General features: G+C 36.5%; 1 protein-coding gene and 1 non-coding gene across 6 annotated transcripts in view; both read right to left on the bottom strand.

The window, feature by feature from the left end:
- Positions 1-27,231, bottom strand: part of IFT74 (intraflagellar transport 74) — a 72,163-nt gene that overhangs the window by 11,592 nt on the left and 33,340 nt on the right. For 4 of the 5 annotated variants that reach the window (XM_070248532.1, XM_070248534.1, XM_001498209.7 and 1 more), the window contains exons 9-16: positions 26,526-26,664; positions 24,847-24,909; positions 21,398-21,541; positions 20,164-20,204; positions 18,035-18,114; positions 4,836-4,889; positions 3,100-3,197; positions 1,949-2,075 (exon numbers count right to left, since the gene is read on the bottom strand). In XM_070248532.1, coding sequence (XP_070104633.1) covers positions 1,949-2,075; positions 3,100-3,197; positions 4,836-4,889; positions 18,035-18,114; positions 20,164-20,204; positions 21,398-21,541; positions 24,847-24,909; positions 26,526-26,664 — 746 coding nt within the window. Of the gene's footprint in view, positions 1-347; positions 456-1,948; positions 2,076-3,099; positions 3,198-4,835; positions 4,890-18,034; positions 18,115-20,163; positions 20,205-21,397; positions 21,542-24,846; positions 24,910-26,525; positions 26,665-27,231 lie in introns of all 5 variants that reach the window. The other variant, XM_023627447.2, reaches the window with a different exon arrangement.
- MIR872 (microRNA mir-872) lies at positions 16,067-16,146 on the bottom strand. The gene has a single exon (NR_032998.1). It is a non-coding gene; the product is annotated as a microRNA mir-872 (primary transcript).

Here is a 27,231-nt window from a genome sequence, read left to right as displayed (position 1 = left end):
GACTCAGGGGGAGGGAGAAATGGGGAGTTGTTTTTCAATGGGCATGTTTCAGGTTTGCAAGATGAAAAAGTTCGAGAGAGCCATTGCACAACAATGTGCAGACAGTTTACTATAAACTTAAAAGTAGTTAAGATGGCAAGTTTTATGTTATATGGTTTTCATCGCAATTAATAAATCGTAGTTATGAATCAAATAGTAGTAGTTATAAATCAAATTTAGAATGTATCTCCTCTAGTTGCCTGGCATATAATTCAGATATACAAATAAAAGAATGGGAAACAAACTAAACAAATCTGGGCAGATAAAATATACTTAGATGTATAGAATAAAAACAATTGCCCACTTACATCATCAATTTAAAGTCAGTTGTACATTAACAGCATTCAGTATGCATTTACAGGTCCATAATCCCTTATGTAAAACTCCTAGGCAGTTGTGTTTCAGAATGCAGAATTCTTCAGATTTTAGAAAAGAAAAATAGTGCATATACTGATTATTACATAACTCCCACAGCAGGGTCTGAGGCAGCATCCTATCATCAAGTACGTGAATATTTCTGCATCACATGTATGAACAGCTACACTAGGCAGGATAATAAAGACCATAAACAGCTTCATGTCAGTTCAGATCAGATTAGGTTTTGTTGCCAAGAGTTTTCTGGAATTTTGAGATTCCAGATAAAGGGATATTGTGGAGCCATTATTGCATTTCAAGAATCGTTCAGCACTTTAAGTTAGCAAATATTATCTTCATTCCCCATAATCCCACTAACTGCCAGAGTAATTCCAAATAGACAAATAAAAACATAACTAATTCAAAGTCACCACACACCAGCACAAAGAACACCCAGAGTTAGAATCCACCAGTTCAAAGATTCCATACAAATTTTTACATGACTTTATCCTAGGCTCTTTAACCCAATCTTGTGTATCTGTTTCTAATCTCTAACTGCACTATCCAAAGTGCAGCCCCTAGCCAGAAATGGCTTTGGAGCATTTGAATGCGTCTAGTCCAAATTGAGATGTGCTATAATGATAAAGTCTCATTGGTCATTTTTATATTGATCATGTGTTGAAATGATAATATTTTGGATACAACGGGTTAAATAAAATATATTATTAAAATTCACCTGTCTCTTTTTACTTTTTTTAAGGTGGCTACTAGGAAATTTAAAATTATATATATGGCTGGCATTACATTTCTATTGAACAGTACTGCTCTAGTCTCACGTTAGTCATCATGACTTAAACTGATTATAATTAAAACATGACCTCCTCTATGATACCTCTCCTAACTACTGAAGACTAGGATGGATATGAGCCCCACATACTTCCACTGCTCCTTATGCTGCTATCATAGCACCATTTTATTATATATATATTTTTTAAGATTTTATTTTTTTCCTGTTTTTCCCCAAAGCCCCCCAGTACATAGTTGTATATTCTTCATTGTGGGTCCTTCTAGTTGTGGCACGTGGGACGCTGCCTCAGCGTGGTTTGCTGAGCAGTGCCATGTCCACCCCCAGGATTTGAACCAACGAAACACTGGGCCACCTGCAGCGGAGCGTGCGAACTTAACCACTCGGCCATGGGGCCAGCCCCCGTTTCATTATATTTTAACTATTTATTTGTTTGTCAATCCCCTGAGTTGAAAGTTCCTTGAGCAAATAGGCTGGATTTTTCAAAAATTTCTGTATACTCAAGTTATAGCATAGGCATAAAGCAAGTATTCAGTAAATGTTAAACGAATGAGAATATTCCAAAAATACCATTAAGTTGATGTGAAAAGTCACACAAAATTCCGAGACCATACATGACCGGAGCAATAGGCAATCATAAATTATATCCTCAGTCTTTCAAAAAACATCAAAGTGAATAGCATTAGACTTTAAAAGTTCCAATTTATTATGAGAAAAAAAAGGTTATTAAAATCTAGATTGTTTTCTCACCTGAAGTCAAATTCCTAGCTGTACTTTGTGATTTCTGCATTTCAGTAGATTTAAAATTGAGATCATCCTGCATCATCTTCAGCTCTTGATTGGTGATAGAGGATATCTGTTTCATACGATTTATATTCTGTATTTGCAGAGAAATAAAAATGGAAAAAATTCCACTGACAATGCTTGAATAAAACTCTTGGAAAACACTGCTCAGGGACTGCATGTTTTGAACGGGTATTCTTTTTCGAAATACATCATTCATTACATATGTTTGATAGAAAAATATAGTGAGACTCAAATCAGGTTTTCTTAATAAAGAGAGGCTGAATTAAAATTTAGAATTGTTTCTTTTACATTTGCTTTACTTCACTGTAGAAAAAATTCACCCACACTGTTTCAGGAACTGATTAGAGTCTTAAAACACTTAGAATATTGAAAAGAGATGATGCATTCTTCTTCCTATGGTACCACACAGTAGTAGCTACTCAATAAACATCGTTTGATAAATCAAGATATTCCTTAGATATCTCGTACTCTCATAGATCCCTACAAGAAAAGAATCTCTTCTATTTATAATACAAATTACATTGTAAAAATATACTAACATTTTCCAAAATAATATCTAGATTTTGAAGTTATCTGCGCAAATCTTACTTCTACAAGTTCAGATAAATTAACTGAAAATGTTAATAATTAAGAAAAGAAGAAAAATCTTAATAATTACTCTGAATTAGTCCCTCACTTACTGCTGCATATTAATATTATACATATGTCATCCTTTTCCCCATCATCCTAATTAGCTGAATTTTGTTATAAAGATAAAAATCAATAGCTTAAAGAATAAAGGTGTGGACATGGCACCACTTGGCACGCCATGCTGTGGCAGGTTTCCCACATATAAAGTCGAGGAAGATGGGCACAGGTGTTAGCTCAGGGCCAGTCTTCCTCAGCAAAAAGAGGAGGATTGGCAGCAGTTAGCTCAGGGCTAACCTTCCCCCTCCAAAAAAAATAAATAAAATAAAATAACAAGCAAGGGAATCTAAAGGAAACAGTTTAAATGAGTAGACGTAATAGTGAACCAATGCAGGTTTTGAGTTGTGTTTGGAAAGGTGATCACAGTAAGAATAATGAGGACGTCAAGACAAGCACACGGCACTTACTCGACTACAGTGCTCCAGAAGGGCGACAATGTGGGCCTCTAACTGCGCCTTCCGTTCCAGCTCCTGATTCTTAGTTTCCTCAAAAGTCTCAATGAAAGCTGCCAATGGAAAAATATGATAAGAGAGGCTACTACTGATACAGTTAACAATATATAAACTCTGATTTGTAGGTCTTAAGAGTACTTTTTAGAAATTTAAAGCAAATTTTAAACTATCACGGTTTAATTTTTTTATTAACCCAAGGGTAATTAAATTACTCAATAAGAATATTTCTATGTTTTTTCAAACTTTTAAAGCTTAACAGTTATAACCTTAATACAAGTAAACTAAAAATTTTAAAATACAGGAGCGGAAGAAATAGTTGATAAAATGGAGATCAGAAAAAATCTCTTTTTACATGTGATCTCCTTGATATATCCATAATTATTAACATATAATTAGCCACTAACTTTACTTCGGAAAATAATATTACTAATTACCTATTTTATCTGAAAATGAGTATTTTACTTATGCTGCATTAATATCAGCTAAATAAGTTTAATAATTTATTCAGATTATAAACAAATATTCTAAGAAATCATTTTTGTTGTCTAATATAGAACCAGTACATAATTTGCCCTTATTTACATTCTCAAAGTATTTCTATGGATCTTTCAAAAGTAAAAAATTACAGTTAAAAATAATTTTACTGGGGGGCTGGTCCCGTGGCTGAGTGGTTAAGTTTGCATGCTCCACTGTGGCGGTCCAGGGTTTCGCTGGTTCACATCCTGGGCGCGGACATGGCACTGCTCATCAGGCCATGTTGAGGTGGCATCCCATATACCACAACTAGAAGGACCCACAACTAAAAGTATACAACTATCTACTGGGGGATATTTGGGGAGAAAAAGCAAAAAAAAAAAAAAAACCAAGAGACTGGCCAGTTGTTAGCTCAGGTGCCAATCTTTAAGATAAAAAAATAAATAAATAATTTTACTGCTAGCAAGAAACAATGAATTAATTTTGAGACAATTTTTGGTACTTGCTGAGATTTTAAAGAAATCTTGGGATATTGTTAAATCAGAGTTGGTAATTACTGTTTTAGAGCATGCTTTTATGAAGGAAACAGTTGACATTAGACCTAATAAAACTTCAGATTCTAGCAAAATGATAATTTAAAAAGGAAACCAGTAATAGATAATAGGCAATTTTGAAAAATTTCTGAATGTACAACATAAATTTAAGTGAAGATCTATTTAGACTGTCAAGATTTTAAAAAAAGTGAATGAGAAGCTGCAACAGAAGGCTACTAAAGTTGCAGTTAGTGATAAAATCAAGTAATAAGACCTGAAGTGAGGGCTAATAAATAATGGGATAAGTATGATAAAAAGTCAAAAAGAGGGTGAAAGATATTTACAGGTGAACATAGTGAAACACATAAAAGAGAGCCTTCACTGTTCAATCAACAAGTAGTCTACAGACTCTGTACAGACTATCATGTGAGTATTAGCTTTAGAATCTATCCCTAACATACAAACACTCATCCACACAGACACACAGACAAAACCTTTTCAGAAGTCTCTACCCATTCCTAAACTATGCTAGATATTTATTCTTCAAGGCAAATGCTTTGACTGTCCACACTTTTGAATTTACTGTTAGCCATTGTATCTTCCCAAAATGAGACCTCTGATTTGGGATAAATGAACAGCTGTCTGAGAATACAGTATTTTCATATCTATAAGATTATTACTTACTGTCCATACTTTCCTCCCTTTTTTTGAGCTCTTTGTACTTCTGATTCATTTCACCTATAAGAGATGCAAAATACAACATTAATTTAAAAAACTCCAGATACAGCGCTCTAAATTAGAAACATCTCTCAGGTTCTCTACATGCTTATTAATCATTGAATATTCAATATTTTCAATAGGTGAAATTCTTCTACATTGAATTATAAAATTTTTAAAAACAGTTACATACGTATGTTTGATTACTTGGAAAAAACAACCTCCTGACTGGAAAGGACTTACAGGCTTTCCAATGGTTCTCTATTTCAGTCCCAGCTTGGAGCTATTCAACCTACACATGAACACTACCGGTGACGGGAAACAAGCTCCCGAGACAGTTCATTCCATCTCTGAACAGCTCACAACAGCAAGCAAGACAGAAGGGTTACTTTCCTCAGAGAGCTTAAAGTCTAGGGATTTAACGAGTAATAACAACTAAAATGTACTAAGTGCTAATATAGGAAAAATATAGGTGCTATAGGAGTACACAGCAAGGACAACTAATCTAGTTCGAGGATTTAGAAAAATTTTCTTTAAAGAAGTAATATTTAAGCTTCATTATAAAGAATGAATGATTAGAAGTTACCTGGTTGAAATATAGAAGAATGAGTCCAAAGTTAAAGCATTACAAGTACAGAAATTTGAAAGTGAGGATGAATATGGCAGCAAAAGAACTGAAAGAGTGGCATGGCTGAGGCAGAGAAAGTGACGTGAAAAAGTGGCACAAGGATGAGGCAGGTCATAAGAGACCTTATAAGACACATGTTACAAAAGTTTGGACTTTTTCCTAAGGACAACGGAAGAATTTTAAGCAGGGAATAAAAATGATGACTTCGCATTTTTGAAAAATATTTCTGGTCTGGAGAATAAGAGAGAAGTGAGACTGCAGGCAGTAAGACCAGTTAGGAGGCTGTCACAGTAGTCCAGGTGAAAGATGAAGGCTGCCTGGAGCAGAATGGTGGCAACTAGGATAGTGCAATTTTGTTTGAGGCATTTATGAGCCAGAGTGAATGGATTTAGGTGACAGTTAGAAAGGGAGGAGTCAAGAGGACTCCCAGGTTTCCGGCATGGGCAAGTGAGGACATGGTGGTATTCTTAACAGAAAAGAGAAGCGAGTTGAAGAAGAAGTTGGTCACAGCAGTTTGGGACGTGCTACATTAATATATGTGAAAGACATGTTTAAAAGGGCGAAATCCAAGGCCCAGACAGAAGGGTGAACTCTGACACTTCAGCTGCAGAAAGGGCCCATTAGCAGAGGTGGATCATGATTATTTTATGACAACAGGATTTTCAGTGTAACAAAAATTGAGTTTTGGAGGTACATGGCTATTTTCCTGGACTAGCGAGATGGCCAGTCCTGTGTTCCCAGGACTCCACGTAGAGAAAGTAGAATAAATTTGTGCTTGCTCCAATCTGCAGTTTCTCCATCCAAGTCAGTTAGTTCTTAGTATTCTGGAGAAACTGAGGAAGCTTATTAAGATAATGCCCACCAAGGATGGAGGGAATAACAGGCTAGAGGTTCCTGTGGGGGTTCCTGATAAGGAGTTGGCCTCAAGAAGGATTTTAGGAAGAAGAGTTTGAAGAAAATGGGGGAACCAATAGTTAGAGTCCAGATGCTAAAACCCTATGGCCAGCCTCTGCGCTATATATCCTCCTATATGGTACACAGTTTTTCCTAGTACTGACTAGAGCAACAGTAAAGTTAGGGAGTGGAGGAAGAGAGTCAGGGTGGAGTCCCTAACTACATGGAGGCATGGACATCCACTTACATATATACTTACTTGGGTGGGAAGTGAGTTATGAGCAGTACACAAAGAAGATGGCAAAGTCAGAGACCTGGGTCAGCAGACAGCTTTTTTGCTTTCTGGTCTGAAAATATTTTCCTCAAACTCACTGAGGACAGTGCTGACACAGAGAAAATCTTGTTAAGGCCCCCCAAACAGTACTAGTAGTAGAAAGCTGAAAATGAAAGCTACTGTCTAAGGATAGTAAACATCCAGGGGTCATGAATTCCTAGCCAGGGAACACCAAGAACCAATGGGAAACATTGGGTTCACTCAGACTAAAGCTTTTGGAGGCATTAACAACTTTACTGAACTACTACTCAGTTCAAATGATCAACCACAGTCTCAGCATACTGATATAGCTTGCTTAGTTGTAAAGAGGAGGGGAGAAAGAATTTGTTATTAATAACAAAATTGCATATGATTAAGTTTTTTAAAAAAAATATATTATAGATGGGTTAAGATTAGCTCTGTAATAATGTCACCATTCACTTACCTTACGGCAATAGTTTTTTGAGCAGGAAACAAAGAGAAAGTATTAGAGCTTGCAGAACACGTGATCTGGAATACCCCCAGGAGGGTGATGTGCATATAAATGTTATATAATGTATGTGAAGCAGCAGAAAAGCTAATGTCTGCTGAACCTGTGCTGGCCTAGGTTTCTAAGAAAGTCCTAGGTCCTTGTTGTGGCTGTCTTAGAAGTTGCACTCTTGAGAGACTGGTCAGGCATTAAAGGATTAGGAGGAAAGCCTGCATCCCAGGCTTTACAGGAATTTAACTATCATCTTATCTTTCCTTTTCTAAACTTAAGAGAATCTCCTATCCAGACTCAAAACATTGCAATGCGGCCTCTCCTCCTGCCATTCCAATGAAATTTTCAATAAGATTATTTGATTCCTCAGTCATCAAATTCAAGGGGCAGTTTCCAGTTCTTATCTTACTCAGCAATATTTGACACTATTGATACATTCTTCTTTCTTTCAAATTTTTTTTCCTTAAGTTTTTGTTGCTGTGCGGGGCTTTTCTGATTTTTCCTACTTTCGTATCATTCCTTCTCTGTCTTCTCTTCATGGTTTTCTCTTTCTTCTACATCTAAATTCTGGGTTCTGCTCTTAGTTGACATCAAATGCTACACTGCATCCAAGGAAATTTCGCTCATTCTCGTGGTTTAAGGACTCTGAAATTTGATCTTTTCCCTGATTTTCAGAGAGTTTTACCCAATTGCGTGCTAGATATCTCCATGTAGATACTTTTCAAGACATCCATAATTAAACTCATCAATCTTCCCCTCAAAGACTGTACCCCTCTGTAGTCCCTGTTACATTTCGAAGTCCTCCACCACACACTTATCATCCAAGTCAGAAACCTGGGAGATTCCCCCCTCCTGCTCCCCTCAAGTCCACACTCCTGGTTGCCATCAGATTGAGCTGGAAGACATATCTGGTCAACGTCTCCAGCTACACAGCTGGCCAGCTAGATAACATAGGACAGGGCTCCCACATATCTTAGCAGATTCCCAAGTTTCATAACCCCCCCCCCCCATATCAGGGTTGTTAAGAAGAAAAGAGATAAGGGCACTAGTGAACTCCTCTATTTTGTGATTGCTCAGCTGGAGGATTAATATCTGAGCTGCCCATGAGAGGCAATGTATAGATGTGGGCAGTCCTAAGGTGAGGTGAAATATAGGGGTTGTTACCAAATCTATCCTTAGATATACTATCCTAGGAGAGGATAGATCATAGATGGGAGAAGTTAATCAGTACATCACACTGGAGGTACAAAGCAGGCAAGTAAAAGGGTCTAAGATAGTAAGGTCAAGAGTGAGGAGACCAAAGGAGAGGGGAAAGATGCTGATAAAAAGAGGGACTTTAGAGCTATCCTCAAATTCTGAGCATTTGATGGATCACAGTTCTCCACAATGTATTTATTCCAAATTTACCGAGTACTACCATGTGCCAGATAACATGACAGGTGCTAGGGGCACCAAAATCAACAAGACCGTTACCACTCTATCCTAGAAAGGCCTACAATCTATTAAGGAGGTTTTTACATAGAAAGTTTCAAGTCTGCAAGGCACTTTAACAGCTAGTGTAGCAATTACAGAGATAAATAAGCTATTTTCCTTCAAGAAATTTATATTCTACTAAGACAAGTACCAAAAGTTTACCCTATAAATTCAGGCCTTTTTTGGGTATGGACTATTACAAAAGACCTGGGATACTGTAGAAAGGACACTAGGGCTTTTTGATACTCTCTGCTACAGCAAGCCTGCGGAGAAAGGGAGACAAATTCCTCCTGAACTACCAAGGGTCTGAGTTCTGCCACAACCGCCTTTGTCCTCACTGTCAGGAAGTTCATCTGACTCTTACTTCTCCACCATCAAATGATGCTCTCTTGACTCAGGCCACACAGAGCTATCTTGACTTTTATGCTCTGAGAAGTAGTGCTGACCCTGGAGAAGGTCTGATTATCATTGTCCAGAGCAGGCAGCTACCCCAAACTTCTCTCCTGATCAGCACACAACAAGCTACGTGAAGTGACTCCCCTGGCCTCAAGGCGCCCACTCGGCAGGCCTACTGATTTCAGGGGTGAAAGGCAGCAGAAAGCAAATAAAATTAGAGGATAAACCCCCAAGGACTTCTGCACATCCAGATTCTTCCCTTTCCAGCCCTTGGGTCCTTCTGGAGAAAGCTACGTCTCCCCATACCTTCCAGTGTTCCCGATGTGGCATGGTTTCAGTCTCCTTACCATTCTATTCATTCTGTTCTTAGTGAGTTGCAGTTTTCTTTACACCTTTTTAAGTAAGATGCCAAAAAACTTAGGATTCCAAGCAGACTCTCACTTCCCACAGTCTAAATATTCACCTTTTTGTTAATGCAATCTAGGATTTCAGCTGTTTTGGAGGCTATCTCACATTAATTCATAGTGAGCTATAACCTAACCCCCTCTAACATTTTCACATATTTTAGTAAGCCAGGACATCATCTCTTCCCTCACTCCTACTTCAATTTTAATTAGTTTTGGAGTCCTATTAAATTTCATTTTTTTACATTCAATCTGTGTCTCTTACCTGCTTTTCACATATCATTATAGCAGTAATAAACTAGTATATCAAATACTACTAAACTGTTATGTGAAAATGAGCACAAATACGTTCTCAACAAAATGTTTTAAATTTTGGCAGGACAGTTTCTTTACAGCTATGTAGACAAGGTCTGGTAATTCTATTACTACATACTTGAGGCACTTTAAAAATATATAATAAAAGTTCTCTATTTAAAAGCTAAATTATTGCTAAAAGCCTCACCATTTCTAAAGAAAAGAAAAAAGACCATGTAGAATTTTGTCTCAACAGAGTAATGTCAATAAAATCAGACAATACAATGAGCAGTCTTTGGCATGTATTAAACACAGCATAAGTTCTTAATTATTTCTTAAAGCAGTGGTTATCAAACTTTAGCACGCATCAGAATCATCAGGGGGGTTTGGTGGAACACAAATTGCTAAGCCCTATCCCCAGGGTTTCACATTCAGTAGGTCTGGAGTGGAGCCCAAGAATTTTTCTTTCTTTTTTTTTTTTAAAGATTTTATTTTTCCTTTTGCTCCCCAAAGCCCCCCGGTATATAGTTGTGTATTTTCAGTTGTGGGTCCTCCTAGTTGTGGCATGTGGGATGCCGCCTCAGCGTGGCTTGATGAGAGGTGCCATGTCCATGCCCAGGAATCAAACTGGGGAAACCCTGGGCCACCACAGTGGAGCGTGCGAACTTAACCACTTGGCCATGGGGCTGGCCCCAAGAATTTTTATTTCTAATAAGTTTCAGATGATGTGATGAGCCCAGTGTGGAGACAATATCAGCACTCTACTGAAAGATACAAAGTGTAGTTTATAATCTCCAAACTGAACAATAAGCAACGATTCATTATTCTTCATTGAAAGCAGACTGAGAAACTATAGAATAACAATGTATAAATTCCATTTGAAATCTCAGACATGAGAAGATAAATCACTTTGGAACTGATTAGATTATCCTGTGGGAAATACTTTCCAAAATACGTTTTGGGAAAATCTCCAGGAAAGTTATTCAAGTTTCAGCTTATAAATTAATAGCATTAATAATAACACCCAGAGCCAGTCCTGATGGCCTAGTGGTTAAAGTTCGGTGCTCACTGCTTTGGTGGCCCAGGTTTGTTTCCTGGTCACAGAACCATACCACCTGTCTGTCAGTTGCCATGCTGTGGCCTTGGCTCACATAGAGAAACTAGAACAACTTACAACTAGGATATACAACCATGTACTGGGGCTTTGGGGAGCAAAACACCCCCCAAAACAGCCAATAATGAACATTTATGTGCCCTTTTTAAACCCTATGCTATTCTGAGTCACATACACACACACTCCATTCATCTAATCCTCACAGTAACTCTAAGATGTGGGTAGGTACTGTTATTATCTCCATTTTAAACACGAGGAAACTATGGTACATAGAGGTCAAGTAGCATGTCCAAGATCAGGCAGTAAAATAGCACAGCCCAGATCTGAATCCAGGCATTTTGGTTGCAGAACCTGTGCTCTTTAAATAACACTATTTGGTCTTTATAAATTCTATTTTACCTGACATAACCAAATAATAAAAGCTTCTAACCTAGGCCTTGGAACCATGTGTATGAAGAAGTATCCTCCCCACAAACCAAAGAAAAATGTTATGTTTTATATTTTTACTACTCTCAAAAGAAACATACAAACTATGGATATGTAAAGTGCAATGAGTTCATTCAGAGTTTAGGACAAGTAATAGCATTTTATGTGTACTTCTATTATGAAACTTATTTATCACATCATAGCAGTTAGATATTTAGATATCTGTGATATGGTGTATTAATAATCTCATGCTATTCAGTTTTACAACCTAATCAATCTTTGGGAAATATCATACTCTAAAAATGAAAGAATAATTTGTAGTGAGTAATAATGCCCAAAAATCCTTCTTGGGAAGACAAACGATTGTACTTTGTTGACTGTATTCATCAAGCCTAGTCTATGCCGACGTCCAGAAAATTAGCCCCACCTACTGGATCATGGGAGTACTACAAATTCAGGCCTTTGAGAACAGTGAACTGTCAGAGAAGTGTATACTATTCTGACTAATAAAAACTAAGAAATGAAATCTTAGAAAATGAAGAAATTTATACTAACTAGCATTGGTGACGGAGCACTTTCACATACTGCTGTTGGTTGTACAAAATGGTACAACCTTTTCTGGAAAGAAATTTGTAAAAACAATAAAAATTGTAAGCATTCTTTACAAAATTTCACTTCTTGAAATTTATCTTATAGAAATATACAAGGTAACAACTGTGTGTGACAAGGTTATTTACTGCAGCGTTGTGCTTAGCAGTGAAAAATTAATGTTAATGTAGTTACAGCAAATACTATTTAACAGCAATAACAACGATGACGTGAGCTAACAGTTCCTGTGAGTGCTTAAAACGTGCTGGGCCTCATTCTCAGTCTGGCTTGAAAGCCCTGACATTGACTAGCGTGCTCTGCATCTTAGAATGAAGCACACATCCTCCTATGGAAGGACGTACGTTCTATACAGCCAAATGAAAAGACTCAAGCTCAGAGAACTACACAGCATTATTCCATTTTTAAAAACACATGCTTGTAGATGTATAGAAAAAAGTCTAAAAGACTATAAACATCAAACTGTAAATAATGATTACCTCGGAAGACCAGGATGAGCATGAAGACACAGGAGATGACTTTTTACTTTATACACTTTTATATTCCTTGAATTTTTCACACTAAGTAAACACTAGATTTGTATAGGAAGCACACAGTTTTTAAAAATAAGTTAATTGGAGTCCTTAGAATAACTTTAACTAGTTTAAGCAAAATTTTTAAAAAGCTTTAAGGGGTAACCTCCTACGTGCTGAGGCTAACTGCACATGAGAATGGTCATTTGAAGCAAAACACACACACAAACCCGGAAAAGGCAGTACATTCAAGGTAATGAACACTCCCTAGAAATTCTGGGCAAGTGAAGTCTATAACTGCTAATTTCTTGATGAAGACAGCAGGTCAGATATACACATCAAATTCCAATCCTCCCCCAAACTCCACTAAAACTATAGTAAAAAGAACTTGTAAAGGTAAAACTCTGAGGAATGAGGAAACCAGAAAAGGAAACAATAGCAATACAATTTTGGAAGCTGGATGCAGATGGACAAGTGGTAACTAATTCAGCGGACCTGAGAAAGCCTAAACCTCAGCTAGCATTAGGTAAAGCGGAGAACCAACTCAATTCCAAAAGGCTCAGGAATTTCGCATAGAAGACTGTTCACTTACCTTGTGCTCCTACTTTACGGGAGGCTTGTCATGTCCTAAAAAAGTAACACTGTTCTTTTCAGAATTTGATGTAAGATAGTGAAGAGTGAAGCAAGGGCCTGATTTGAATTAAGTGGATCAAGAAACACTCTGAAGGACCTTCAATAGGAGATACATAAAGTATTTTTGTGGCGAGAATAAAAAATTTCTTGGTCAACAACTACCTTATCAAAAACAAATTACTCAGTTACATGTTAGAGGCAAACACTGAGGTAAAAGGACGCTTTTTGAAAATGATATCCTGTGTTGAATGAGAATATAGGCTACTATTACCTATTTTTTTATTGTATTCCTTACCCAGAGCAACAATGATTTTTCCACCACTTTCCATTTCTCATGCAGAAGTAGCATTTTAAAAAGCAATAATTTAAGCACATATTTCATATTTGGCACTTCAGCTAAGAAAGGAGAAATCAGGGCGAATTTAGGAGAATTCAGGCTTTCCCAAAAAGTAGCATGGCATCTGTCAATAACGCTCTGCTTTTATAGTGATACAGTTTGTAGCCAAATTCTGACAGTCTAAACAACTTTCAATAGAGCTATTTCTCATTGCTTCTAGTTATCAAAAATAATAATAACAATTCCTTTTCTGCTAACATATAGAACAGTATACATATTTAAACCTAAACATTTTTAGAACCCATATAACAAAATTACCTGATTCACCAATAAAGTAAAACTACTATATGGGTGAAGTCTAGCAAATATTTAACATGATAGAATTAAATCCCCCAGCAGTTTAAAAAAAGTAATGATATCCTATTATAATGAACATTTTCCGTTATGAGATTGTCTTATGTTTTAAAATCACTTATGAAGTCTAAGTAAAGATTTGAAAGCAAAGAAGCCCATGGAGAATTGGTCAAAAATCTAAGTGTATTATGAGGATTTTTTTCTGCCTTACTCCAGATTGTCACAGAAACTGATAACCAGCATCTAGGAACAATGAAGATTCCCATAGAGTAGTCAGATAACTGTTAACTGATTTTATTTAGTTAACCTTGAGACACAATTACTCAAGGTAACTTTTGGCGGATTATAACTTTGAGGACTTATCAAAATGAATATGATGCACTTGAGGAAGTCATTGGATTACAGGACCGTCGTTAATACCTAGCAGAGAACACAACTGTACCTAACCCAGTATCTAAGGATGCCTTTGAATTTAGAATAAACTATGCAAACCTTTTTAAAGTTTATTTGAAGACTGAAAAATTGGAGCAACTAGTACTAACAAAGTCAGACATACATAAACATCATTTATGGTTTATATCCTATCTTAACCAGAACTCCTACAAGGCAAAGGCAGCCGAGTTGGCAAGACATGGAAGCAATCCAAGTGCTCACTGACCGATGATTGGATAAAGAAGATGTGGTATACATATACAATGGAATACTACCACTCAGCCATAAAAAAAAGACAAAACCATCCCATGTGCAACAACATGGACGGACCTGGAGGGTATTATGTTAAGCGAAATAAGCCAGACAGAGAAAGACAAACACCATATGACTTTACTCATATGTGGAAGATAAACAAACACAGGGACAAAGAGAACAGTTCAGTGGTTACCAGAGGAAGAGGGGTTGGTGGTGAGCACAGGGAGCAAAGGGGAGCACTTAAATTGGGACAGATAAGAAACAATGTACAACTGAAATATCACAATGATGTAAACTATTATGAACTCAATAATAAAAATAAAAGGGTGGCCTTGTTGGATTATACACAGGTGCCATATATGGAAGAAGTCAGGTAGCATCTAAGAAATCAATAAAATGGGCCAGAAATGAAGCTGGGGGCAGAGACAAGTATGAACCAGAAAGTCAAAATAACTTAATTATCCTCCATACCTTAGGGAGTGAATTATCCACAATCTTGAGTCAAGGAACTGCTGAGAATGCAGATGTACATAAGAACCCACCACTTTACTGGAAATCATGAATCCAAGGCAGGAATCCTCTGGAAAGTACTAAAACCTTTGCTAACCAATCAAGTTCTCTCTGGAGAAGAGTGCATACGTACATCCTAAGAATTACGAGGACCTGAAGAAGTGACCAGAGCACAACTTTCACCTTTAGTTCATTCTATAGATCCTTCTCTGCTAAAATATAGGACTGTTTAGTTCATTCCACAAACATTTATTGAGTGTTTATTTTACCAGACGTTTGTGTTGATGAAAGAGGTTACCAAAGTAAGTAAGACAGTCCCTGTCCTTGAGGACGTCTAGCCTAAGGGGAAAGACGAACATCTCATAGACAGTGTAACATAATGTGGCGAATGCAGTGATACGTTTATGCACAGTGTGCTCTGGTAATGGGGGGGGGGGGGGTGTCACTCACTTAGCCCAGCCCAGAAATAGGTCAGGGAGGGAAGTTATGTTTAACATGCTGGACGAAATGATACCTGAGCTAGATCTTAAAAAAGGAGAAATTAGTAAGGTATTTAACAGTGAAAAGATCATTCAAAACAAGGAAACAAATAGTAGGAGGAAAGGACTGAGCATGAAATAGTTTGATGTATGGTAAAGAGGGTGAGGTGTGGGGTACCACAAGTAGATTACTATTATAAGAATGTAAGGATAGAGATGATGAAGGTGAGAGAGGAGGCTGACAACGTATAGGCCATATTACAGAGGGACTACAATGCTATGAAAAGAATCTTTTTTTGTTTAAAGATTTTATTTTTCCTTTTTCTCCCAAAGCCCCCCAGTACATAGTTGTGTATTTTTAGTTGTGGGTCCTTCTAGTTGTGGCAAGTGGGACGCCGCCCCAGCATGGCCTGATGAGTGGTGCTATGACCACGCCCAGGATCCGCACCAGTGAAACCCTGGGCCACCACAGCAGAGCATGCAAACCTAACCACTCAGCCATGGGGCTGGCCCCCATGCAAAGAATCTTGAACTTTATCTTGTAGGTTATGGGGAACCACTGTTAAGTAGGAGAATGACACAGAATCCCATTGTACATAAATTACTCTGGTAACACTGTGACGGGTGAAGCTGAGAAGGGGCTAGACTGGAGGTGGGGAGACCAGTTAGGAGGCTACTGCAAAGTTCAGGCAAGAAATAACGAGGTCCTGAACTAACAAGTAACCTTCTAACAAGTAACCTTCTAACAAAACCCCTGTGCTGCTGTACCAATAATTCAGGATGATCACAGTGTAGCAGAACAAGAAACTAAGGCACTGACATATGCGGACGTACATTTATACATAATATTTATATATCACATTTTTATATATACTCATATATAAATCCTTTTTGCTACTATTACATTATATTATAGATTATCTTTTTCTACATTACTAAAAAAGAACAAAGAAAGTTAGAAAACAAGGAGAATAGAAGCTAAAATTCAAAGCATTCTATTTATCTTGGAACTAGCAATTAATAATAAATTGTGACCCTCAAATGAGTTATTTTACTGCAAAAACAAGTTGACTGTTGCTAGCAATTTAAATTTAGGAAGGGGAAAATTATTTAGAATGTATCATATAAAGCATTTAAAATCAAGAATGTTATCAGATTTCTCAGAATAATTTAAGGTATTATAAAGAAAATCTAGACTACCAGATCTACATAAGTCAAAAGTAATAAAATAATTCAATAAAGAAAATAACTTGACCTTAGTCTTAACGATTTCTGATGAGCCTATCTTGCCATGTATACCATTTAATATTCATAAACCTTAGTGAGGGAGGACCATTATATTCATTTTGCAGACAAGAAAACAAAGCTCAAGTAAGTTTACTTACCTAGTAACTGGGACTTAAAGTTTGCCTGCCTTTAGATGCCTTATTTAAAGCCATTAGCAGTCATATGCAAAAATGACTATGTAAGCATTTCATAAGAATATTTTTATTTCATGAATGCAGTATGTCATATCAGAAAGCCAAGATTAGGCCAAGGCAATAGAACTAAGACTCTAAGGTCAAAGAGAACTTGGTTTAAATCTAGACTTTACCCTTTACTAGCTGTGGGAATCTGAGTAACTTCTCTGAGTTTCAAGTATAAAAGGGGTTCAGGTTTCAAAGGGTTCTTGCAAAGATCACCAAGTGCCCAGTCCGGGTAAATAATCAATCAATAGTCGCTAATGTTATTACTCCTAAATCAAGAAAAAGTATAAATAAAACTAAACTGCATTTAAAATTGAGGTAAAAAAATTAATTTAGGAATAGAATACCCTTTCCCTGCTATGAAGGTTTCGTTAGTCATACTAGGGATACAGGTATATGCACACTGTTTACAATACCATACCTAACTCAAGAATATACAGTCAATTCTCGATAACCCAGAACACATTAACTGGTTGGAGTTAATCTGTGACTAGAGTGCCAGGAGGAACCTTTCTCTCCCTTAGTAGAGAAGCTGGGTAAGGAAACTATAACACCCAACCTCCTCCCCCATCCACACACACACTCCAGCTCCTGAAACCCCACCACAGCATTTCCACTTGTTCAGCCCCTAGGCTCCCCCAAGCCTTCTGGTCCCTGCTTTGATCTTCAAGTCTCACTGTTGGGGAAAGTTGGGAGAAGATCAGAATAATCAGTTCTTGCTATCTCATTACTAGGCCCCCGAGGGAATTAATTCTTTCTGGGTTATTTGTGATATTTGTGACTTGATCCTCGCTACGTCCCAACTCTACAAGTTATCCTATTTAACTCATAGTTGACCATGCTGAGGAAGTACAACCTAGAAACCTGTAACAATTTTAAACCATTTTACTTCATTTTTTTAAAAACCTGCTTTGCAAAACAAATTTTTATCAGTTTATAACCATTTTAAGTTATTTCAAGTTTTTATAGTTGGCTAAATAATGTAATATTAATTATAATATTTAGTATTATAGCAGTTTAGTATTTCAGTAAAGTTAGTGATATCATAAAGAATTAAATAATAAATTCCAGGTAAACAGTCCCCGAGGCTCAAGTTAACACTGTATTTATACTACTAAGTATCTGTTACTATGCATTGTAAAAATATCAGAAAAATTACCTTGGTGTTCTTCTAAATCCATGTCAAGTTGTCTAATTTCTTCATTAAATTGATTTATTTTTTCTCTTATATCTGTTAACCTGTTGAAAATATAATTTAATGAATTTATGACAGATAACTTAGATATTCAGTAAAAACAATTAATAATGCTATTAGGAAATCTTAAATCTTTTCTAAGCTGTATAAACAAAATGTAGAAATAATATGCCCTATTCTGAGGACAATAATACCAATTTAGAAGGAAAAATCTTTTCTAGATCTTCTTTCATGATTCTTATTTGGAGTATAAGTATACCCTGAGAATGTTAGGATACCTGACTTCAACAAGAGACCCTCCCCCAACCTTCTTTTGAACTTGACTTGCAATATTAAGAAAGTGAAAAATCTTTAGCAACTTTATTTCTGTAGGTTTATATAAACTTAACTAAGTTGGCAAATTAGTCTCAAAAATTAGAAAATAAGAGAAAATTCCATTGACAAAAGATTATATGGGTTAAAATTTTAACAAAAAGCAGTTGAACTTATTACAAAGCTACAGTAATCAAGACAGTGTGCTAGTAGAATAAGGATAGACATATATAGCAATGGAATAGAACTGTGAGTCCAGAAATAAGACCCTGTATCTACATACAACTGATTTTTGAGAAAGGTGCCAAGACAATAAAATAGGGAAAGAACATGAAATAACACTTGTTGAAAGAATATTTCAACAAATGGTGCTACAACAACCGGAAATATACACATACATATACAAAAGTTAACTCAAATTGGATCACAGATCTAAATGTAAGAGCTAAACTATAAAACTCTTAGAATGAAATATAGGCATAAATCTTCGTGACCTTGCATAGGCATTGGTTTCTTAGATATGACATCAAAAGCATAAGAAACAAAAGAAAAAATATATAAGCTGGACATCATCAAAATTTAAAACCTTTGTGCTTCATAGGAACCATCAACAAAGTGAAAAGACAACCCATAGAATAGGAGAAAAATTTTGCAAATTATTTATCTGATAAGAGACTTGTATCTAGAATGCATAAAATTCAAAAATAAAAGATAAGTAACCCAATTAAAAAGTGGGCAAAGGAGCTGAACAGACATTTCTCCAAAAGATATACATATGGACAATAAGCACAGGTAAAGAAGTTGAGCATCATTAACCATTAGGGAAATGCAAATCAGAACCATATTGAGATACCACTTCACACCCATTAGGATGGCTACAATCAAAAAAGACAGACAACAACAAATGTTGGTGAGGACATGGAGAAATTAGAACCCTTATCCACTGGTGATGGAAATGTAAAATGGTGCAGCTGCTTTGGAAAATAGCCTGGCGGTTCCTCAAAAAGTAAATGTAGAGTTAAATATATGAGCCAGCAATTCTACTCCGAGGTATATACCCAAGAGAAGTGAAAACACATGTCCACATAAAAACTTGTACATGACTGTTCATACTAGCATGATCCATCATAGCCAAAAAAACGAAAACAATCCAAATGTCCATCAACTGATGAACTGATAAATAAATATGGCATATTCACACAATGGAATATTATTTGGCAATAAAAAGAAATTAAATACTGATCCATGCTACAACACAAATGAACCTTAAAAACATTATGCTAAGTGAAAGAATTCAAACACATAGGACCCATAGTATATGCTTCCATTTATATGAAATGTCCAGAACAGGCCAATCTACAGAGACATAAAGTAGAGTGGTTACCTAGGAATGGGCTGGGTGGGGGCGGGGAGGGGTGAGGATGAGAGGGGTGATGGTTAAGAAGTATGGGGTCTTATTAGGGTGACTGAACTATTCTAAAACTGACTGAGGTGATGGACTGAGGTGATGGTTGCATGACAATACACTAAAAACTTCTGAATTTCACACTTTAAATATGTGAATTGTATGGTATGTATTATCTCTTAATAAAGCTGTTTTTGAAAAGTAATTATATTATGTCATGGCTCCTAACTAAACTTTCAAAGAATATTTAAAGCTGCATCAATATTATCAGTGTGAACCAGAGAAAAAACGACTGTAACATGCACCTCTTGTACACTTAGAATGTAATTTAAAAGATGAGAAATGGATGTAAACGTCCTAGTGTAAATGTACTTACTGTCGCTCCATGCTGGCTATTTCCTGATTATCTTCTTTAACCTATAAAGGCACAAAAAGAAAACAGTATTTCAAGAATGACTCATCGTAAGGCTATCTTACAGAGAATATCCTTCTAAGGTATGCTGTACTAAAATGTCAAATCTAGTCTCTTGAAACTTATTTCTTAAAATTCAACCTTTGAAGTTAACAGGAACATAACTAAGGAACTATTCACAGATCTTTTTCCCTCTTCCTCAAAGGAAGGGTGCTGACTGATATACCCATACCTATCCACATGGCACCATGAGGTTAACACCCCTTCAGGCCTGGATCAGTTTACATAAACATCTAGTATTTCTAAGACTGTCTCCTCCCCTAGCCCCGACACACACAAGGTTGGGTTGCCAGATTTAGCATTCCCTGTTACATCTGAATTTCAGAAAACAATGAATAACTTTTAGGATACGTATATACCATGTAATATTTGGAATATACTTATCCTTCTATATACACTTATTCTAAAAGAATAGTCATTGCTTATCTGAAATTCAATTTTAACTAGTCATTCTGTACTTTATCTGACAATCCTATCCCAGGATCACTCGCTCCTCCTCTGCCTCCAATAACCTCTTTCTAAAGAACTTCAGAGATTCTAGATTTTAACACCTTTCTAGAATGATTCTAATACTTAAATAGCTCCTGAGTTGATCCCTAAGGTTTTTCCAAACCCATTGGGTTCAATCTAAGATCACAAAGGAGTCCCATTTGTAGGTTCTTGACTGAAGCTGTTTCCAAATAGATACACGTTTCTCCTAAGGGCCCTAAAGTTAGGGTGTTTCAGGATAAAGAATAAGCTAGTGATAACTCAGTACTAAGTTAAAGCCAGTCTTGGGGTAGCAAGAAAGCTACTGAATACATGTGACACGACCTTGTGACATATTGTGATTTCACAGGCTATTTTAATTCCACACAATTTTTCCTCATAAGGATCCAAAAGAAAAAAATGGCCAAAATATGTACAAATACCTCATAAAATTAATATTTAAGTTAAAAAACAGTTCACGTGAGAAATTATTTTCACTTAGATTTTCTTGGTCAAGTAGTTCATATGAATTTGATGAAGCTCACCTTTCACTGTTTTTTAAGACAATAAACTTAGTGGCTTTCGGTTCAATTCATATGCCTTAAATCAAACAAATCAACGCATTTACCAAATGCTGACATATTAAAATAAGTATGTTTGTTTCTCCTACCTGCTTAAGTAATCTCTCTCTCTCTTCCATCGGAGATCCCATGCTTTTGTCTTCCGCAATCATTTGATCTCGATGGGACTCCAACTCATAAAGCTTTTCATGCAGCAATACAGCCTCCTGTTTTACCTGGGAGTGTGCTATTTCCTGGAGGAAACATTTAATTAGCATTTTATCTAAAACTATTACCAAATAGGTTTCGGTTTACAAGAATAAGCACAAATTTTAAACCACCAGCATCTTTAAATGCTATAAAGCACATTCCTAAACTAGAAGAAAAAAAATAAATTCCTGTATACTTTCATAAGCTATTTTCAGTCTAAGATTCACAAGAAGATGATAATCTTACCTTATTTTATTTTCTAAATATAAGACCTGAGAAAACACAGGACATCTCTACCAATGGAAAGATAACAAAGAAAATGTCACAACGTATGCACAACTTTACCCACAATATCCAATTCCACGTCCAAAGAACTGATCTCTAGAGGGAAGATATCTTCCCCTGAATGGGTCATATACACACTCCCACAAACTTATGGGCTGAATACTGTCCCCTAAAAACATATGTTGAAGTCCTAAGGTCTAATACCTGTGAATGTGATCTAATTTGGAAATGAGGTCTTTGCAGAGTTAGTCAAGTTAAAATGAGGTCATTAGGGTAGACCCCAATCCAGTATGACTGGTGTCCTTATAAGAAGAGATAAGATACAGACAGAGACACAGAAGGAGAACGCCATGTGATGACACAGGCAGAGACGGAAGTGATGCAGCTGTAAGTCAAGGAACAAAAGCCAAGGATTGATGGCCACCACTGGAAGCTAGAAAGAGGCAAGGAAGGATTCTACCCAGAGTCTCAGAAACAGCATGGCTCTGCCAACACCCTGATTTTAGACTTCTGGCCTCTAGAACTGTGAGAAAATGGCTGTTGTTTTAAGCCACGCAGTTTCTGGTACTTAACTACAGCAGTGCTAGGAAACTAACACACACGAGTAGAACTGTTACTACGTATTCACCACTGTTCTACTTTCACAGAGAGAAAATAAGGGAGGTGACAACTTTATTAGATAACCAAAAGAGCTAGGGATGTTGGTGGTGATGAGGGGGAGGGGGAGGAGGAAGGAAATGACATCTGAAGCTGTTACTTATGGAGCAGGCACCGTATTCCATGTTTTTTATACACTCTGTCTAAAGCAACTCTAGAAGAGAGTACTATCACCTCTGTTTTACAGATGAGGAAACTGAGTATCTGGATCTAAATGACTTTTCTAAGTCAACAATGATATCTGAAACGAGGCCCACAGTATGAATAAGACCAGATTTTTAAGAGGGAAGACCTCATCTTTTTTGAAAGCAAAAGAGAACAAATTTTTAAAAGATGAAAAAGTGAACAACAGGAAATATTTGAAAGTCCATAGGCAAATGGTTATAGAGCTCATGTAGTGGATCAGCTTCAGCTAAAAAGGCAAAACAGGAAAACACACACAGGAGAAACACAGATATTTGAGGTATTCCTTTTCAGAGTATCTTCCTCTTCCTTCTGCTTAACCCTCCTATAGACTCATTCAAACTACATCTTGATAAAACTGTTCCTTGAGACTCAAGCTCATATTGATCCTTCACCTGACTTTATCACACCCCTGTGAAATGCATAAGTAATACTTAGCTCAGCAGTAAGCACACAGTGGATGCTCAATAAATACTAGCTGACTAATATTTGACATAATATATTCTTGAAGAACAAGTCCACGCCCCCTCCAAAATGAGGAATCTGGCAAAAATTAAATAGAATTAGTAGTGACTTACACTTTCTTGATTTGAGAATACTGTATCTTTGTAAAAATTCAAGTTATTTTAGGGTTGCAATGATGCCAAAGAAGAGTGGCATCAACACAAACACTAAACCCAGGGGTACAGCTTAGACTTCTTCCTATGGAAACTAAATTTGCCAAGTGAAATAAGACTTGACTCTCCCACACACCCTAAAAAAGATAGTGATGAATTCTTCAAGCTGCCTCTGTTAATACTAAATGTGGTCCTTATTCCCTGAAGCATGTTTCTATCACCAATGAGATTCAAGAAAACAAAAATTATGTGTACTCACATGTGGACAATCTGATACAGAAAACCATCTTAATATTTTTAAGCAAACTATTTTTTTTGATAACAAATTTCTAAAATAATGTTTACAAAATACTCATGTTTATTTCTTTCACAAGCTGGGTGACAGCAATCTTGTCACTAACCCTATCATCATGATATCTACCTGAATCCACAGGGAATCAGAAAAGGCAAGCAAGATCTCAAGTACAGACAGTAGAGTGAAGTGCAAAGGACATGAGAAGACAGTTCACAGAACAAAATACATTGCCCAACAAATATCTAAAGAGATCCTCAACTTCAGGTGTAAATAAATGAAAATTAAAACGAGACAGTAATTTTTACCTATTAAACTAGCACAAATGGAAAAGGTGGGTAATGCTTGCTGTTCATGAATGCAGGGGATAACAGGCACTCATACATTGAGTCTAGGAGGAGAAAATGCAACCACCTTTTGGAAGGCAATTTGGCAAACTCATAACATTTTTAAAGTGTATACCTTTTGACCCATTGCAAGAAATCCATCTTAAGATATACTCATATAATTTTGCACAAAATGTATGTTTTCACTGCAGCATTGTTTATAATCCCCCCAAAACTATAAACAGCCTATTCATCTACAAGGCTGTGTTACTGTCATTCGATGTAGTAATTAAACATGGGGGAAGATCTCTAAGAGCTGATGTGAATAGACATTCCAGAGAGAACGCTAGGTGGAAAAAAGAAAAAAACAAAACAAAAAACAAGCTGCAGACAGTGGATCAGGTGTGAATCCCACTTGAGGTTTTCCAAGATAGTCAAACCAAGGTAGGATTACAGAATTGTTGTGAAGAATAAATAACAATGCTGGTGGTATATGTAAAGAGCTGAAAAAAGCACACAGCCAGTACTCAATAAATGTAAGAGTTGTTCTGTCTGGAAAAAGAGTAAAGAAACAGGCATTTTTACTTTCATTTATTATATTATAAACATGTTTTGTTTTGTGAATTAAAATTGCTTTAAATAAACAAGTAAGAAAACAAATGCAAGCTTCTACACCTTTAAAGTGATTAACTGATCTCTCGCCTTCATTTGTTTTTAGTCCCTTGTTCATGTCTTTAAACTACCATTAGATCTTGCACACCCCAGCAGGGCAGAATGATTTCTTTTGTTTACAGTAGGTACTCAATAATTGAATCTAATTTCTCACTAAAAGTAGGGTATTCGTGGTCCTGAATGAGGAAAACATTAATATATGCCTGTTAGTAAACTGCTAAATAAATATGCACCTAAACGAGTTCCATTAATATATTTAGCTGAATTACCTTTTGTAGCTGAGTACTATGAGAACCCTTATTTGATTTTATACTTACAGCTTCCAGACTCTCTTTTTTCATGTTCAGTGAATCTAGTTCTTGCTGAAGTGTATCTAGTTCCTAAGAAGAAGGAAAAAAAGTAAAAGCATATGCAAGTTACATCAAGAACAATTTGTTTCTGGGCCAGCCCTGGTGCCCTAGTGGTTAAATTCAGTGCGCTTCACTTAGGTGGCCCAGGTTTGGTTCCCAGGCAGGGACCTACACCACTCTTCTGTCAGTGACCATGCTGTGGCAGCGGCTCACATACAAAAAGAGGAAGACTGGCAGCAGATGTTAGCTCAGGGTGAATCTTCCTCTGCAAAAAAAGAATAATTTGTTTCTCTGTTTCTCAACATTTCAAATATGGATGTGACAAAGTAAAGATCTTCAATCCATATCTTGTGATGTGACCAGAATTTATTAACATTCATTATTTCTATTTTTCCCAATTTCTTTCACTATTCCTAAAAACTGCCATGATCTACCTTTAAAAATACTTCATGAGCTTGTCATAGGTAGCTAGACCTTCACACAGAGAATCATCACTGTGTTCTGAGGATATTAAATATCAGAAGCCTTCAAATTAGTGATGTCATTGTTTAAAGTTACAATTTTTTTTTTGAGGAAGACTGGCCCAGAGCTAACATCTGTTGCCAACCTTCCTCTTTTTGCTTGAGGAAGATTGTTGCTGAGCTAACATCTGTGCCAATCTTCCATTTCATGTGGGATGCTGCCACAGCATGGCTTGGTCTGTGATCAGGATCCAAACCTGTGAACCCCAGGCCGCCAAAGCAGAACACACGATCTTAACTACTATGCCACCAGGCTGGCCCCTAAAGTCATGATTTTTAATTTTGATTTTTAATCATGTTTTACTGTTTTTTATGTAATCTCTTTAAGGGTCAAGACCTATAGCACGTTACATGGCTCACTCCTAGGGATAAGACCCTTGAACTGATAACTCATTCAAAAACCCCTCTGTAAGATTAACTACATTTTGATAGTATTCTGACACTTCCATAATACTCTTTAATGTTTCATTGTATCTTATAAATCCTGTCTAAAATAACAAGCTCTATTAAATCATCAACGAAGGACCATCTGAGAAACTAGAAATACATTCATCATTGGCATCTGTGGGGATTAATTCTCCGTTAACTGGTTAAGGGACAGCTGGGCATGAAAGGGCACCAGGACTGCATGTTGGGAGGATTTCTAATAACCCTTCAGCAGGCACCCAAATTGCTTATTTAAACCCCATGATTGGGAAGCAATACTGGTTCAAATCAAGGACATAATAGGTAAAAGATTTGCTGCTTATTAGGCAAGAAGAAAAGGAAGGAAAGTAAATATCCATATGGCTCTGGCATATAAGAGCTTTTTAAATGTTTCCATTAAAAGTTCATTAAAAAGTATTTTCATGTGTCTTTATGACAGGCAAAAATAAAGGATGCACAGAACTGAACAAATAATATAAAAGCTAGGTAATTGTACAGCATAAGAAAATGAAGTTTTCTAGATGAGTGCTTCTCAAATTTAAATGTCCACACGAATCATCTGGGCATCCTGACAAAATGAAGACTCCGATCAGCAGGTCTAGTCAAGCTCCCAGGGGATGCTGATGCTGCCCATCTTCAGACCACATGTTTAGTAGCAAGACTGCTATATGCTTGGCACAGAGTAGTAATTAGTGTTACCTGCAACAATTTTTCATTTGTTGTTTTCATTTCCATGTATTTGACTTGCTTTTCAGGAGACATATTTTTGATAATGCCATCTGCTGCTTGTTTTTCCTGTTCAATTTCTTCTTCTACACTTCTAATTTGTTTTTCCTTCCTGAAATTGAAAGTACACAATATTCCTCTTACTATATTAAGGGAAAAAAACATCAATTAATTTTACTCAGGTCCCGGTCTCAATTAAATAGACTACTTAAAGTTATTCAACCATAGTTTGTGATTTAAAAGTCCTTATAGATGTACAAAAAACTTCTACTTGACCTGTACAAAATTTGTATCTATTAGCATAAACATACGTCTTCCTCCTCTCAATCCTCAAATCCTTCTATTTCCTTACTCTCCATTTTACTCTATTCTCTTATAAGAAAACACCAAGATTATCAAAGAAAATCCTTACAGCCTTTTACATATGAAGATGTATTTACACTTGTTGTTATCATGCCCTCAAGACAATTAAGATAGGTAAATTTTAGAACAGTAGTTTTCAAACATCTTTTGGCCACAGAATTCTCTGACCAAATGAAAATCTTGTATGGAAGTTTACCCTGTAAATCACACAAAGTAACACAGCTCTGACTCAAGTGGGAAGTAGGGAGACCTATATTGCAATCTGATAAAATTTAGATTAATAATACATTTTGTTTAAATTCCCTTTTATCTACTG

This window comes from Equus caballus, chromosome 23 (assembly GCF_041296265.1).
Source record: "Equus caballus isolate H_3958 breed thoroughbred chromosome 23, TB-T2T, whole genome shotgun sequence".
In the NCBI taxonomy this organism is placed as follows: domain Eukaryota; kingdom Metazoa; phylum Chordata; class Mammalia; order Perissodactyla; family Equidae; genus Equus; species Equus caballus.
The sequence above is the reverse complement of the archived record's forward strand: the minus strand, read 5'-3'. Positions and strand labels throughout refer to the sequence as shown.